Here is a 16,817-nt window from a genome sequence, read left to right as displayed (position 1 = left end):
CTCCCACCTCCCCAGCAGCCTGGTGCATAGTATGTAGTGTGACTGAGGTTACATAGATGCTCTGTTGGTGGGGTGTATGCAGTTGTCATGGTCAGCAAGTGACCCACTTGTATTTGTGACAGAATTGGTAAATTTCCCCTTCTCTCTGTGCTAAAGGAAAGGCTACATTGCAGCCCTTGTAAATGGATTGTATTGGCCGGAGTAGCACGATATTGCTGGTCTACCAATCTTCAGCAGGGTGTCTTGCTGTTGGGAGTTAAAAACCCAGACCATGGCACTGACACAGTTTGAAATGCATTAGACGGCTTTGGAAGGTATTGAACTAATAAAACGGTTACTCCTGGACACAGAAAAAGAGATTGTCCCCAGCAGGCCACAGACAGAGGGTGGGGAATGTTGGAAGACTGGAAAGGCCATGACGTTCTCTTGTCTTAGAGGTTCTCAGAAATGCAGTTCCTCTGGGACTTGGATGAACTCTGAGGGCTATAATATTTCAAGCACTAATAATTGAATCCAGTGGTGAGGCAGGAAAACAAACATTTACAAAGAATTGGAAGAAAGAAGCTTCTTTAAGCTTTCATAGAAACGTCATTCCCAGAATTCTCTATCAGGAGACCAGGAAGGCACAGCATGTCCCACTAATGAAAAGCCAGGTTAGAACTATTATGTCACCAGGACAAACTCTCATTGGCTGGCCATACCCTGAGCACGTGATATTTTTTCCAGCTACTTCTCAAAGCCTCTTTCGACCAACTTAACCCTTTTGTAGGTATTACATCCATGTGACAGAATTGAGGTCAGATCTTTAGCTCCCTCTTCCTGCTGGTAAAGAGGGAGGGAAATGGAAGCTTTAATCCTGAAGTAGAGCATATAAAGGTGTTGGGGGGTGTGTGTGTGGGAATCCTTATCCATGTCCCTCTATTCTTCACTCCTTTGCAGCAAACCCCGTTTCCAAGAGGAAATTCAATTGTACAACACGACTTGCGATTCCTCTGGACATATTCCAAGGCTGACGCATACTCTTGCATTGTAGCACAGTCTCCTCCAAATCAAAAGAGCTGGATTTTGAGCCATTATAGTGTCCTAAATCTAGGGTTTTAGCAGGAATTTATCACGAGGCCTTTGTTTCTCCAGCAGTTGCAGCAGAAAATTGTATACTTTGAGACGTGCTCATTTAATGTTGCACAGTAAAGTAATTTTGCCTGCTGTAAGTATTGACTAGTAATAACTATATCGAAAAGCGTGGCATGATTGTATGGAAAGAAAGACCTTTCCAGATTGCTGTTCCTTTTAATCCCCGAATATCCTTTTGTTTAGTTTAGTTTGCTTATAAGGACATCTCGGGACAAACCGAATAGTTGGAATTTAATTTCAGCATCAAGCTGTCGTCATAAAGTTCAGTCTATCTTTGTGTACCTGAATTTGGACAATATCAGTGAAGAGAGATCTATTTTAATGTTCTTAACACTCTCCCTCCCACCCCCAATTTAAAGGTACAACTTCAGTAAAAGTGCAGAAACATGTATTGATCTCCTCTCTCAGATCTTAACAGCCTGAGCGGCTGTAATACCTTGCTTACATCTGCCAGGTTTTTGTGCAGTTTTGCAACATCTCCTTAATCCAGTGAGCATAAATAGAACATTTCAATCATATTTTGCTACCAGGAACCTAGAAGATAAAGCGCTTTTAAGACCTTGTTGAAAGAGACTGTATAAGATTGTGCACGATAAGATCGTCCTATAAGTAGACACCAAATGAGAAAACTTTTGTGCTCAGGTGAAATTTGTCGATAAAGATATTTCTCACTAAGTAATTTATTTGAACTCGAGCATTTTAAAACAATGAGCAGGTTACGTAACGGCCGGAAATATCAAAGCTGAAGTTTGATTGCCATGTAGATTTCTACGTGAGCTGCTGCACTCCTAAGATTAATGTGTTCTTTTGTCGTTTCTGACACCCTGTTCTAACACTCTTTCTGGTGGGGGAGGATCCGGGGGGGGGAAGAGAAGGAAAAGTCTTATCTGCAAGCACTTTACTGGGATTGTGGTTAGCTTCAAATGCTATTGTCTGTCCTTACGGTTACAAGAACCAGAACGAATTGCTCTACTCCAGAGCCCAACTAACATCCAGCCTGACTTACAGACTGTGTACATACAATGGAACTGGCGTGTTTCTTAATACGATTGTGTAATGCAGGAAACAACGTTTGTTGTTTGTGTTTTTAGTTTCCCCCCCTATTTCTCAAAGTGTAACTTTATATAGCACCATTCCACCCAAAGAATGTGATAGATTCTGGGATAGATCCCAAGATAGTATAAACTTGGCTCCAGTCCAGTAGTGGGGTCCACTTGTGTAAAGCCCTGAGCTCTTTCATTTCCCACTGATTGCACTGGGAGCGAGGGGATACATGCTCTTTGTGAAAGGGACACTTCCATAGTGGGTGAAGTGCAGCCCCCTCAGAGGGGGAAGGCAACAGCGGTTGGTTAAGTCAGGAAGAGAAGAAGACTGCCGCCAATGGAAACTGTGGGTGGGCTTTAAAGTAGGTAGAAGGTGGTAACCCCAATATTCTGGTTGGAAGCCAGCTTGGGGTAACATCCTATCTGAAGAGGGGCCTTTAAACATCTAATAAGTGGTCAGGAGTTAATTTATTGTGTCTCATGAAAAAGACGTCCCCTCCACCAGCAAGTGTCCCCTAGTACCGTGCTGTGGCATTGGTTCAGTGCTGACTCTAAGAGGAGGGGGCCCTCTGCCCCAGCACACTCTCTGCATCACCTTGATGTTTACTGAGAGATCTTGACTTGGCCCGTCCATGTTAGTTGGAGGTTTGACAGGGCTCCAGCACAAGGCAACGTGGCTGCATGCATCTGCTTTTCTGGCAATCCCAGGATCCCTCGCATTCAAGTATTTTTCATTTGGTGTTGTCCAAACTGTCTTAAAAACCTCAGGAACACTGTGTTCTGGTCCCCGTACAGAAATTGCAATCAAACACATCATTTATCACTTGAGGGTAGGGTACTGTTCAGTGTAGTAAATCTACCCTCCTGACATGCCTTATTCACCACATCCTTACAGTGCATCGACACAAATGGATTTAAGCCAAGTACCTGGTTCTGTGGCAGTGAAAGGGTTAAAAGAGAAGTTATCCAATGAACGCCTGTATTTCCTCTCTTTAACTTGTCTAGCTAACGTTTTGTGCTTTTATTTTAAATCTGATTGAAATTTCTTGCCTTTTATTGATATATTTACTTTATTGAGAGCATCAAGTGCTATCTATATTAAACAAGTAAATTGTGCTGTAAACGCCTTTGGTAATGTTTATTAATATTGACTAATCATGGAGCAACAAGCTCTATTGCTAGCAAGCATAATATGTGGCAATACCAGCGGAGCATTAACATCTTGTCAAATAGCTCTGCATAATACAAATTTGTACCAAAAAAAAGAAAAACCTGATGGTGTGTTTCACATCTTTTACTGGGCAGGAAGGGAGTATGGCTGGCTTGCAGGCTGCAGATGCTCATGACGTGTATCCACTGCTGTTCTCTCTCCTGATATACCCTCGTTCCCCATACACACACATCACCTTGTCCCGCACATTGGCCCAACCAACCTTGCTCCCAGTGGGCCTGGCTTAAATCTTGGTATCTCTGGTCAGGTTAATACATTTGTTTTCTGTCAAGGTACCATGTGTTCAGCTCCATTCTATCTTGACATTCTAGTCTAGAAATCAGAGAGGAAAAGTTTTTGTTGGCCAAAACACACAGATGGTGTGTGTGGTGTGTGTTTAAGATAAGCGGATTGTTGGCAACTTGACAAATATTCCCCTTCCTTCTGCAGTAAAGATGCCCTAGCTTGTGTGTTAGTGACTTGTGTATCCACTATGGTATAATACCTAGCTCTTACATAGTGCTTTTCACCTGTAGATCTCAAAGCATGTACAAAGGAGGTCAGTACCATTATCCCCATTTTACAGATGGGGAAACAGAGGTACAGAGGAAGTGATTTTTCTCAACGTCACCCAACAATCCTATGGCAGAGCTGGGAGTTGAACCCAACTCTCTGTATCCCAGTCCAGAGCTCTGTTAGGAAAGACAGCAGCAGCCTTCTTGGGACTGAAGTCAATGGGAGTTTTGCCATTACTCCAAGATGAGTTAACCATTGTGTCTCTTAAACCCACCTCCTCCATTATTATTATTTTTAAGTGAACGGCAGTAAGGACCCTGGGGTTCAAGTGGACGTTATAACATTGGAGTGCTGTTTGAGTGATGACTCAAGATGAGTGCAAGCGTTTGTATTTTCAGGGTTTGTCTCTTCCTTGGGAGAGATCTAAATTAGACACAATGTTTTTGTTTCAAGCTCCTGACAGTCTGAGCACAGGTTATCTTTAGGCATTCCTCCTGAAAGTAGCATTTGCACTGGGTATGCCTACTGTGCTTTCTTACCACCCGCTGTGTGAGGGGATTGGGTAGAATCTCATACAGCTGTAGGGCATGAGAAATGGCAGGATGCAATTGGTGCATGTGCGTCTGGGAGATACTTTTGAGATCTAGATAAGGGGAGGGTCTGGAGGAGGGGTGGCAATTGGCAGCAATGGTTTGTTTGCCATGTGGAATTGCCCATACTTCCAGGTTTCGTGGTTTGTTGCCATCCGTGTATGGGCTGTTGGGAAGGCTGGGATTCATGTGCCTTCCTTCCCCAGCAGCCAAGGTTAGTAGTTGTCCTTAAAATTGCTTGGTAGTAACACCATGCAGTAATCCTACAGCAAAGATTAGTGCCTAACAGTGTTTTACGGTCCCAGATTAGATTACTGATTTTTAAAGACACACACTAGATTTCCCCCCCCCCCCATTATTTTATTTCTCCTCTTACCACTACAGAATAGAATTAGAGTTGTTTTGGTGCCTTCCTTACTTGTGCTTTTCCAGACATTAAAAACATGGTTGATAATCACCATGTCCCTGTAAAATGTGTTTTTTACCTGTAAATTAGTGATAAACTGGAGTGAAGATGAGGATTTAACTTTGATCTGGCAAATTTTGTTTAAATTATTGAAATTGCATAAATGAACACTAAAGAAGAAGGTTACTTTGTGATATTGCTAATGTTTGAAGATGCGGAGTCTCAACCTTTAAAACGTGATGCTGTCTGGGGCCACCATCTTCCCTGAGGGCAGCTTGGCTTTATGCTCTTTGGAAACAATGGCCATTTTGAAAGAGGGCCACTTAACTAAGAGGCTCCTGTGAACTCAGTCCCAGCTAGAATAAAAGATGGTAGATATTTGGGAAAAGGGCTGTTCTTCATTTGTGAACCTAGTTTAAAAAAACCTGTCAACTAGAACAGCCTCCCAAAAAAAAAAGACTATTAGAAAATAAAGATCTTCAAATACAGCCAATGCACATGATTTTAGTGTGTTTTTAATGTTGAGAAGTTGAAGAGTTTGTGTTTATTCTCAAATCGTTCTGGACAAAAAAATGTACTGATACAGGGTGCTAAATTTCTTAAAGGGGACCTATTTTAAATATTTTTCACTCAAAAGTAAATTGGTTAATTTAGTTTAGTTTATTTTCCTGTTGATCCTGTTCTAAAGAGAACTTCTCTGAAGAGTCATTTAGTATCCAGGCTCAAATACCAGCAAAACCGAACATTATTTGATCCAGAATTAACACCTCTCAACAAAGCCATATTTTTTTACACATTACATTGTCCCCATCACAAAGATAATTGTAATGGGTTTGCTCCACTATCAGTCTCTTGTCAGAATCAAGAGGGGCTAACTGGTCACAGCTTTATTTTCACTTGCTGTTCAACTTAATTTTAATGGCACAAGCTGTTTTAATGGTTGCCAGTTGCCAAGGAAACCGGTAATAGGGTATGGAACCTTCCTCCATTAGGGCTTCTGAATTCAGATTGGTGACTATGGCAAACACCAAAAAGCCATTCCTATAACATTTAACCGAATGAGTTGGTGGCTTTCTTTCCAGTCCCTGGTAGCTTTTAACAGAAAGGCTGAGGGTTGAATTGGAGCACTGAACCTAAAATATCATCTTCCAGTCGGTCCAGGTTAAGCTGCACATTGGAGAGGGTAGCTTGCACAGCAGGGCCTCTGGCATGTCCGTTCTGTTGGTAGACATGGGATTCTAGTCTCTAGCAATGGCAATCAGTCACTCTTTCACCAGCACAAAATTCACTCCAGGTCACTTTTTGTTTAAAGTGTGCTGGAGGATTTAGCCGAAGGATGACTGGAGGAAAGCGGAACTTCATCCTCAGTAAAGATAACAATTGTCCATAATCAAGTATCAGAGGGGTAGCCATGTTAGTCTGTATCCACAAAAACAACGAGGAATCTGGTGGCACCTTAAAGACTAACAGATTTATTTGGGCATAAGCTGAAGTGTTTTACCCACGAAAGCTTATGCCCAAATAAATCTATTAGTCTTTAAGGTACCACCAGACTCCTAATTGTCCATAATTTGTGGCTTGGTACTAGGGCCCAGCCATTGAGTTTCAAGGTCTTCTGATGCTGGATGGCCAACGAAAGTGTCAATGTATCCCTGCTTTCAGGGATACGTATACCCTGCCCAGTTCTGCACAGACCGGTTTCATAGAATCAAAGGACTCCAAGGAACCTCGAGAGATCTAGTCCAGTTCCCTGCACTCCTGGCAGGACTAAATATTATCTAGAGTTTGTAGTTTATATTTGGCACCAATGCAATAAAACATGTTTGTCTTGTAACAAAGTGATGATAAATAGTGGATGTGATTAAAAGGTTGAGTAGGTCATTTGACTGTACCACCTGATGAAAACATCAGCAAAAAACTCTTATTTTGAAACCTGCATGTGTTTTTTGTTGTTAGACTCTTCCACTTCCATCTGTATGAAAAGATCACAATAAATGGGTGTGCATCTCTCTTAGGAAAATGTAGCAAACTTGGCTTGGTAGCTTTTCAATGCTTGTGTCAACTACAAAGCATGGGTTGCTTCTAAACAATACATTTATCAACCTCTGACACTGTGAAGTAGTCAAAGAAAAGAGAGTTCGTTTACCATGTTTTCTGTTTAACGTTTCTGAGTTTAGTTGGCTCAACAGTAGATGATCGTGAGTTAACTTTGGAACTTTGCCTTGCAATGTCAATGTGCGTGAGACTTGTGATTGAGCAATAATTGGCTTTAAAAGGGGGTGGAGGAAAAGATGGGTTTGGGGTGGGGGGGAGTGAGTGAATAACAGAAAACTGTGCTTGAAAGAATTCTGTGGCTATAGCAGTGTGAGATGAGGAGTGGAAAGAAGGCTCCTGTTTGCTAGGATACTATATTCTCTTGTCAGGGTCATGACTGTCCATAGACTTCTGAGTTTAGCGCATTCGTGTGCTTTGTGCTGCCAGGGAGCATGTGCCTTTAACACATCACTTGCATTTTAATGATAACTTAATATTTTTCTGGCTTGGGCAACGCTGCTGTCCAGATCTGCACAAGCAGTGTCTGCTAAATATTACTTAATCTAGTAGAGTGCACTGGGACCTATTGAATTGCTCTTGAGTGGTCTCGTTGCTTTATGAAGAAGGAGGAACATCCTTCCAGCAAGGATGGTTTGGGTTCTGAGCTCGATTGTGCTTTCTTCACTGCCTTGATGCACTACCCATCTCCCCAGACTCTCCAATCTGGGCTCAACAGGGGGGATCCATTTAAGTGAAATATATGTAAGGATTTTAGTGCCCTAAATATTCCCTACTTTTCCCCCTGTAATGCCCACCTTTCTATTCAGATTCTGAGCAAGGAGTGAAGGAGAGCCTTGTTTAGTGCCACTTGTCATTAAACCTGTTGACTACATATAAGCAAATTTGAACTGTAAAATACTAAATAGAAACTCTGCATTGTGCATCTGCTGCTTCATTCTGGGAACAGACATAGCTTTGTCCTCTGTCTGGGGGTGAACTTGCAAGAGACATAGCCCCCTCCCTTTGCTCCTACTGAGATAATAGGAGTTAAGGATGCTCATCTCAGGATCAGTCATAGTAAAACTCTTCCATTGCAATCCTGCAAGGATTCTGTCCCATCTGTACTGCTCTTGGGAGAAGCATTAGTGAGGTTTTTTGTTCTTTCCATCCTCATCCTTTCCTTTGGTACTTAGCCTGGAGATTTGTGGAGTGTCTCTCACATGCAGTATTTAGCCAGAAGAGTGAGCTGTGGTTCTGCTTCATCAGCACTCCAAACACCCAGCAACATCTGGGTGGCACTTCTCAGCAGGGACCTTGCCCCCCAACATAGACTCCGCTACTGCCGTAGCGAGCAGTATTAGGGCAATGGAGTTCCTGCTGTTCGCTTTCCAGACTGGCCACTGCTCTAATCTGCTTCTGAGCTCTGCTGCTTCGGCTAGTGCTAGTCTGTTGCTGCCCTTGCTCCAGTTGGTGTGAAATGCATGAACATACATAATCGATGTACGTATCATAACGTTTTCCCCTCAGTGGAAAGGATAGCGTTGAAGTTCTTCATGAAGTATTTGTAGGGATGGGTGCATTTCTAGATCTCAATCTCTTCAGGGTTGCCAGGTGTCCAGTTTTTGACCAGAACACCCGGTCGAAAAGGGACCCTGGCATTAAAAGTCCACTTGGCATGGGGTTGGCAGGCTCCCTACTTGGCTCCACATAGCTCCCGGGAAGCCGCGACCTGTTCCTGCAGCCCCTAGGCATAAGGGCAACCACGGGGCCTCTGTGCAATGCCCCAGCGCTTCCCTGAGCACCGGCTCCGCAGCTCCCATTGGCCAAGAACCATGGCCAATGGGAGCTGTGGGGGTGGTGCCTGTGGGTAAGGGCAGCGCGCACGCCACAGAGCTGCCTGGCCGCCCCTACGCCTAAGAGCTGAGGGACATGTTGCTACTTCCAAGGAGCTCCCCAAAGTAAGTGCAGTACGGTGCCTGCTCCCCGCACCCCCTCCCGTGCCCCAACCCCCTGCCTCAGCCCTGAGCCCCCTCCTGCACCCCAGGCCTGTCATCCCTGCCCTACCCCAGAGCCCACACCCCAAGACGGACCCTTCCCCCCACACCCAAATCTCCTGCCCCAGCCCGGAAGCCTTCCCGCCCCCATACATCATGAACCCCTCGTTTCTGGTCCCACCCCAAAGCCCGCACTCCCAGCTGGAGCCCTCACTCTCTCCCACACCCCAACCCCTGCCCTAGCCTGGTAAAAATGAGCAAGTGACTGAGGGTGGGGGAGAGTGGGCAACAGAGGGAGGAGGGATGGAGTGAGCGAAGTCTTGGGGAAGGGGCGGGGTAGGAGATGAGGCAAGGGTGTTCGGCTTTGTGCAATTGGAAAGTTGGCAGTCCTAGTAAGAGTTCTGATCCCTTTATTACCAAAGGGACTTTAAGTCCCTCTAGAAATTTCACAAGCGTAATCTTTCTCATTAAGCTTTAATTACTTCATGGTGTCACTGGGGTTTGCTTGTAGGGTTTCTGTTTCTGGACAAAGGTAGGTAGGATAGGGGCTTTGTAAACAAACCAGTTAGGGGAAGGATCCTACAGGACTGAAACTTTCTGGACTTCGCCAAATCAAGCTTTGGGGAGAAGATTCAAGCAGGTGTCCCATGTGCTCCTCAGTTAAAGCCCTTTGCTTAAAGGACACCCAAGAAATGACTTCGCTTTTAGCAGCCTCTGTAGCTGAGTAGGCCTTGATGTTTGAATATTCTGGGTGAGCTTCCTTGTTGCTGCTGTCCAGCAGAAGTTCCATTTTTCCCTCTGTCCCTACGGCTGTCTAGCTTTGTATGAAACAAGTATGTCTGTGATTTGTGTTCCTGCTGAGCTAATGAGAAAATTCACAGATAATGTGTAGATTTCATGAAATATTCAAAAGGTCTCCGTGTTAACATTTTAAATAAAAACTTTTCCCCCTCCCCCCAAACAAGCAAGAGGACTAATCCGTCTCTGTTTTTCCTTAGGAAGCTGCACAGTGGTATGAAGACTTATGGATGTGAGTTGTGTGGGAAACGATTCTTGGATAGCTTGCGGCTCCGAATGCACTTACTGGCTCACTCAGGTAGGTGTAGACACATTGATGCTGCGTGAGGCGAATGCTGCCTCTGTCCTACTGATCCAAAACTATTGAAACTCCCAGACAAACTTTAAGAGTGCGCATGTGTGTAGGGTGGGGTGGTTATTTTAACCAATTTAGAATGGTAAATTATGAATATATTCCCTTTTTATTCCAGACCTAGTTACTTCAATTTTCAGAGTTTTTGTTTTCAGCTCTTTAACTGGGGAAATGTTTGCAGGTCCTCAGGAGTTTGGAATAACAAACTTGGACTACTGCATGGCTGAGTGCTATTCGATTGCCTCCATCCACTTCGGCCATGATATTGGAGTGGTTTTCCTCCGTGTGTGCGTGTGAATGCTGTATTTGCCACGTACAAGCACCCACTGCAGTTTCATTAGCAAAACTGTTGCAGAATTAGGCACTCCGTCTAATGAATCTAACTATTGGGTTCAAATTATGCAGGCCCTTTAATTAAATAGATATAGAAAGGTTGGAATGCTAAACTAGTGAGAAGATGTTGTTGTGTTTTGCAAGTTAATTTAGTCTGAAATTCCTATTGGGCACACAGCCCCATATGCAATTAGTTTTTGTATTTAAAAAAAAAACCGCAGGCAGCCACTGGATCCATTTGCTCAAAGGTGAAGTGTACGTACGAATCCATGTCTCATTCGTTCAAGGTTAAATCACTTAGGGTATGTTCACACTGCTCACTAAGCCTGGGCGCTTACTCAGATTTGAGCTCACGCCCCACGCTTCCGTCCACACGCACAAATCAGTCTGAGTCGGGTCAGCAAACACTCAGGACCGAGGTCCTGCAATACTGCTGGGGAGGTGGGTCAGAGCCCATGTCCCACTGTGACTCGGGTGCAAGCCCTGTCATTTTGCAGGTCTGGACACAGGTCAGTCCTGAGTCAGAAGGTCTCTGTAGCGCAATATGGATACATTAGTACAGCTCTGAGACCTGGCTCCAGCCATCGTAAAGCCAAGTTTACAGACACACAAATGCAGGCTTGGAAACGCCGAGTCCACAAGCCCAGGTCCTGCAGACTTAGGCTTAGTGTGCAGGATAGACGTAACTGCAACACTACAAAAAAACCCATCCAGGCAGCAGTGAGGCTGAGCCTCTGTCAACTGACTCCAGCTCGGAGGACTTGTGATAGGGAGCTTAAAATAGCAGTGTAGACATCCCTGCTCGGGCTGGAGCCTGGGCTCTGAAACCCAGTGAGGGGGAACACCTATAGTGGTATTTTTAGCTGTGCACTGCATACCTCAGTCAGCCGACCTGGGCTCTGAGACGCTGCTTTGGGGTGTTTTTTTTTTTTTCTTGCAGTGTGGACACACCCTTAGGGTCCACATGAGTTTACAAGGCTGCACATTCGGAGTAATTTTGGAAGGATGCTAGCATCCCTGTAGAACTTTCTGCAGTGAGTAGGAATAAGCACAGGGTGGGGCGTCAGAAGGCAGTGAGTTGTAATCCTTCCTCTGCTATTCCCTCCCTATGTGCCCTTGGGCAAGTCACTGCACCTTCTGTTGGTTTGTTTTATCTTCGTGCCTAGGAGCCCTAGTCATTGACCAGGCCCTCGTTGTGCTAGGCGTTGTACAAACACAGAACAAACGGTCTGTTTCCCCACCTGTCAAATGGCGATAATTAACACGTACTCACCTACCTCCATAAAATGCTAAGGGTTCTGATCCCTGCCAGGGCTTTAAATAGTGACTGGTAACAAGTATGAGAGATTAGATACAGGATAATTCTCTAACTCCTGTTCCTGCATCTCATGGAAGTGCTGCTGCTGTCCTTGTTCTTTAAGCACTGAGAGCTGCTTCTGCCATTCTGCTTGGGTCAGAGTGGGAACCAAAGCACACGCATATCTCCTAGTAGATGATCCCTGGATGGTTGATCACGGATCACTGAATCTCCTCTGACATACACCAGCAGCACATGGACTCTAGAGGTCCTGACAGGGCTAGAATAAACACGATCATTTGACCATAGACATGCAAACAAATGTGGGATAAACCACCAATAAAGAGATGGTGCACAGTAAATACAATCAGTTTTTTTCAAATGCTTCACAAATTGTTTTCTGTGGAGGATGAGCACGCAGTGTCTCTCTTATTCCTCCGTTGTTGTTTTTTTTCCTGCAGTGTGTGCTTGGTCCTGGGTATTGACGCTATATTTCTTTTAATCTTGATTTATGAGAAATTAAACTTGGAGGGGGAAGAGGGCTGCATGGCACACGGGGAGTAAGACAGCAAGCTCTCGGGTATCATTTCAAAGCTGGCATAAGTCACCAGTGAACTGAGTTGGAGAGGATCTCAGAATAGTTTCCAAGGGTCTCTTCTCCATAGCACAGAATTACCCAGCAACATGGCATAATTGGCAGCCATTGCTTAAGGGGGAGGCATGTGGCTGGAATATGGGAAGCAGGTCATGTGTGAGGTACCCCAGCAGGTCTGGTCATGTAGGGGCTTGCGCAGAGCTAAGCCGTATTACGCCTGGCTTTCCCTATTGCTCTGTGTTGATGGAGGATGGGCAGCTAGACTCCACAAGAGGACTCACCGTGCACATGGTGAGAGTGGTTGAGGAGGGCTAGATTTTCCCGTTGTGAGAATAAGGGATGATTCTGTTCCATTGTATCCAAGCCACCCAAGTCTGGAGGGTTGTTGGGGATTGTTCTAGTCTCTAAAAGAAATGCTCCTGACCCAGTAAGAGCTCGCACCTCTGAGTCCCAGCTTTGAGAGCCTGGCCCTAAATGAGCTGAACTTCCAGCTGTCCTGTGGGGAGGTGTTAGGTGCAATTTAGTACCTCCCCCGAGAAGGGCGTGGATTGGGGGCGTGGCGCTGTTGGGAGATGGATGACAGAAACTGGAGCCAGGAATCTTGCAGCTGCTATACAAGTTTCTTCCCAGACCCCTGGCAATTCACCTTGCTCCCTTCCTCTGGCATCTCTACCCCTTTACTTATGGGCCTCTCCTCAACACTTCGTGTCAGGTGCATGAATGGTCTCTGGAATACCAATGCACCACAGAACCCCCCTGCACAGTAACCTGGCACAAATACTGAATGGTATTGCGGTAATACCTAGAATGCTTGTGTGCTAGGCGCTGTACAGACCGAGCAAAGATCTGTTCACTGTTCCTCCTCTCTTGTCGCCCAAGGCTGACTCTGAACTCCTGGTGCATGATGGTGATAGTAGTCAATGTATTAGGCTATCTGCCACGCCTGGATCCTCCCACATGTGTGAGTTTGGCATTCCAAATGGAAATGAATCCAGCCGCTGTTGAACTGTATTTCCTTGACACCCCACCTCTTAAAAACACCAAGAGCAATAACTCCAGTGCCTCTGCTTTCTTCTATGTCCTGTACCCAGGCTAGTGTTCCTTCAGACATATCTGAGCGTCAGCTGTGACTGGCTTTATAAAGAGAGTCCCGTTATAGATTTTATTCTAAAAAATACTAGCTATAAATCAATGAAAAGAAAATGGCCCCGTTTTATTTCTGCCTTTAAGGCCTAATCCTGCACGCACTTAACTCAGCATGATCCTAATTCTCAGGCGTAGGCAACTTGCCCCCCTTTGTCCTCACAGTGACACGCACGACTCCCAGCAGTAAGTATTTGCAGGATTGGATCCTCTGATTTGATGCCATTTTAATTGGGCCGGATTCTGACCGGCGTTACGGTCAGGTGTAGGTTCCCGGAGTCGCTCCCCTGAAGCCAACGGAGTGAATCCAGGTCGCACTTGCAGTGCTCTAGGCAATGGTGCCAGCTGTCTGGTGATGAATATACGCTGTCTGGGGAGGGTGCATCGCTTGCCGCCTCTGAGGCCCTGGTTAATGCCTGGCATTGTGGCAGGCCGCGTGTACTGCACTTAGCATCTCAGCTGTGTTTTCCCTTCCCCCTCCTCCTCCTCCTCCCCCTTTTTTGGCTTGCGCTGCCTGTGTTTGTTGTTGTCGTTTTGGCCCCGTGCCAGTCGCTGGCTGGCTGCCAGCCTTGTGGGTACAGTATGTACAGTGAACGTTGAGCCAAGTTTGTCATCATACAAGATTAATTTTTTTTCTAATCTGTCTGGGGTTGGGTGAAATCGGAGGGAGAGGAGGCAGAAGGAGCGGTTTGAACGCTCGAAAACAGCCGCATTAAATTCCAGCACTGTTATTTATTAAAACACGAGACCTTTGCGCCTCTTATTTCCCCTTCTTTCCCCCCACCCTGCCCCCCCATGAAATGAGGTCATATTGGAGCCACAACGTGAGTTCATATTTTCAGTGACTAGCATACTAAAATTAATCTCCTAAATCAGTTTTCATTGCCCAAATTGACAATTTGTTTAATTAGAAATTTGCCCTGTAGGAGACCCTTACGACTTGGGGTCCCCCCAGCTCCTCAAAAGGCCTTAGATGATGGCAGTAGTAAATGTTCAGTTTAACTGAAGTTTTTTCATTTCAGTTGTAATGTGTTCAACTAATCAAATGTTTGAGGGATACCTGATGATCAAGAGAAGTTTAATTAACGAACAATAAACTTAATGAATTAACTAACGAGATTGTTTTGGCCCGTCCTGGTTCTGTGACTCCTATTGAGGTCATATTGCACTGTAATGGGGGTTGAGGGGCTTGGGGAGGGATGAGCACTAAATCGGTGCTTATTTTATAGCATACAATTCAATGCATCTCCTTTCACATAACCTGCTGTCAGTTTCGGTGATGTGCTGGGGGAAATCTTTTTGGGGGGTTTCCTGTCAATGGGAAAGGAGAAATGCTCTGAGGCAGCTTTGGGAGATTAGTTAGAAAGTTTTTCCTCTCTTTCTCCCACTTTTAGATTTCTCTGGGAAGCTGAGAGACTGTAGGGCCAGATCCTCAGCTGGTATAAATAGACATAGCTCCAGTATCTGGCCCTCACTCTCTGGTGCTCAGTTCAGTTTCTATCCGTTTTATTTAGTGAGGAAAAGAGCAAGGGGGTGAATCTGCATTGTTGCCACCTCTCCTGATGTTTTCGCAAGTCCCATAATATTTAGTGGTCTTTCTTAAAGCTCTAGCTGCCGAAATTAGATTGCTTGACAAGCTTGGCTTTGTGTATTTTTAAGTTTTCTAGCCCTCATAGTTGTGGAGCAAAGCTGGAAACTGTGATCCCTAAATATTCCAACGCCAGAAGGCAAACAGAACCCAACTGTTGTTGTTGGTGTTTTTTTTTTAATCTCATGATTTTTAAGCAAATCATGTGATTTTTGAACACTTGGAGTTGGCAGTTTTGAACGTGCTTGACCCATGTCGTCACTTTTATATAAGGAGAAGAAAACACTTGAATTAGAAACGAAGGCTGCTGTGTCTAACATCATCACCTCTTCTTTCTTTTCAATCTAGCTATCCATTTTTTTTAGTCTTTTAAAACAGTCGTGCCTCTGAAGTCTGGTCATATATTCCATTTTCCTGCTCTTATTAATAGGCTCATGGAATGCCTTCCTAAAAATAAATTTTAAAAAGTGCTTGGGCTTAGTTAGGAGGTGTATAGGCTCAGTCCATGAAACACTGGGGGGAATTCTAGGCCCTGTGCTATGCAGCCAAGTCTAGAGGATCCCAGAACTGGTATATAAAGCCATTGTCTTCGCCATATCAAACCCACCTCTGCTGTGACACCTGCTACTAATGGCTAAGAACGGGTGCAGGGGATGGCTTGATACTGTCCTGTTTTTTTTTTTTTTAATGCTAGTTTTGTCCCTGTCCCTCCTCCCTTTACATATGGTTTTCCTCTGACCTGAGAGCTCTTTGGGACTTGGCTCATATATTCCTTTATGAGCGGGTAGGCCATAGCACACTGCTGGCGTATTGCAGAACGTGGCAATACAGTCAAATAGAGCTAAAATGCTTACATGTATGGGGGCTGTTGTGACATTGTGAAAAGCAGAGAGAGAGTGGGGACATGGTCTGGAGAAGTGCCATCCTCCATTTAGGAGTGTGTTTCTCATGGAATAGTGTGTGCATGAGTATTGCATGATTATGATCATTACAAAACTGCAAGGCAAACACTATTGTTAATACTGTGTTAAGGGTGTTCTGGTAGAAACGTAGTTTATTTAGGTTTACATTTAATGAGGGACAAAGTAGTGAAAAGCCTTACATGTGTTCCATGGGGTTGAGTTAAGATGGGTCTTAAGAAATGTTAACGTTTTTAAATCCTTTTCCTCCCAGGAAAAGAAAAGGAGGGCGGGAGGTGGGAAAGGAAAAATCTCAAGGTATTTAGAACATACAGTTTACATGCTCCATTGACTTAATGAGCAGAGTTTTGAGTTCTCTGAACCAACAAATGCTAGCTACACATCTATGCATCTCTTTTTAAGTGCATCTGTATAGCCTTGATCCAAAACACCTCTGCATGCTCAGGTTGTAGTTAGCAAGTTGGGCTTCATTGTAGACTTTTAGTTTTTTCTTCAAACCACACCAAGGCCTAGTTGTTACAGCGGAGGATGGCCAGGGCAAATTCCATGCTTCCAGCCTCAGCTATTGGTGCTTGTAATTTTTGTATATATGAGGATGGTTCCCCTCCTCAGTCCAAAATCGGAGATGAGGAGAGTACAAACAGAACCCCTATTTCCTCTCCCCCCCCCCCCCCCGGGCAAACAAAACTCTTCTCCATGTAAAGACCAGTTATGGACTTAGTGAGCTCGGAAGGGGAATGTTTCAAAAAGTTATCAATGTATTAAAATGAGGGATTGCTTCAGGAGGCACCCATTGTAAAACGTGTGTTGTGTGAGAGACGAAAAAGCTACACGCTTTCTAATCCACTATGCAATCCCAAACAG

General features: G+C 44.7%; 1 protein-coding gene across 3 annotated transcripts in view; it reads left to right on the top strand.

The window, feature by feature from the left end:
• Positions 1-16,817, top strand: part of ZBTB16 (zinc finger and BTB domain containing 16) — a 170,282-nt gene that overhangs the window by 71,965 nt on the left and 81,500 nt on the right. For all 3 annotated transcript variants that reach the window (XM_034754884.1, XM_034754885.1, XM_034754886.1), the window contains exon 3: positions 9,926-10,023. In XM_034754884.1, coding sequence (XP_034610775.1) covers positions 9,926-10,023 — 98 coding nt within the window. The remainder of the gene's footprint in view (positions 1-9,925; positions 10,024-16,817) is intronic.

Source organism: Trachemys scripta, chromosome 21 (assembly GCF_013100865.1).
Source record: "Trachemys scripta elegans isolate TJP31775 chromosome 21, CAS_Tse_1.0, whole genome shotgun sequence".
Classification (NCBI taxonomy): domain Eukaryota; kingdom Metazoa; phylum Chordata; order Testudines; family Emydidae; genus Trachemys; species Trachemys scripta.
This window is presented reverse-complemented; position numbering and strand designations above follow the sequence as displayed.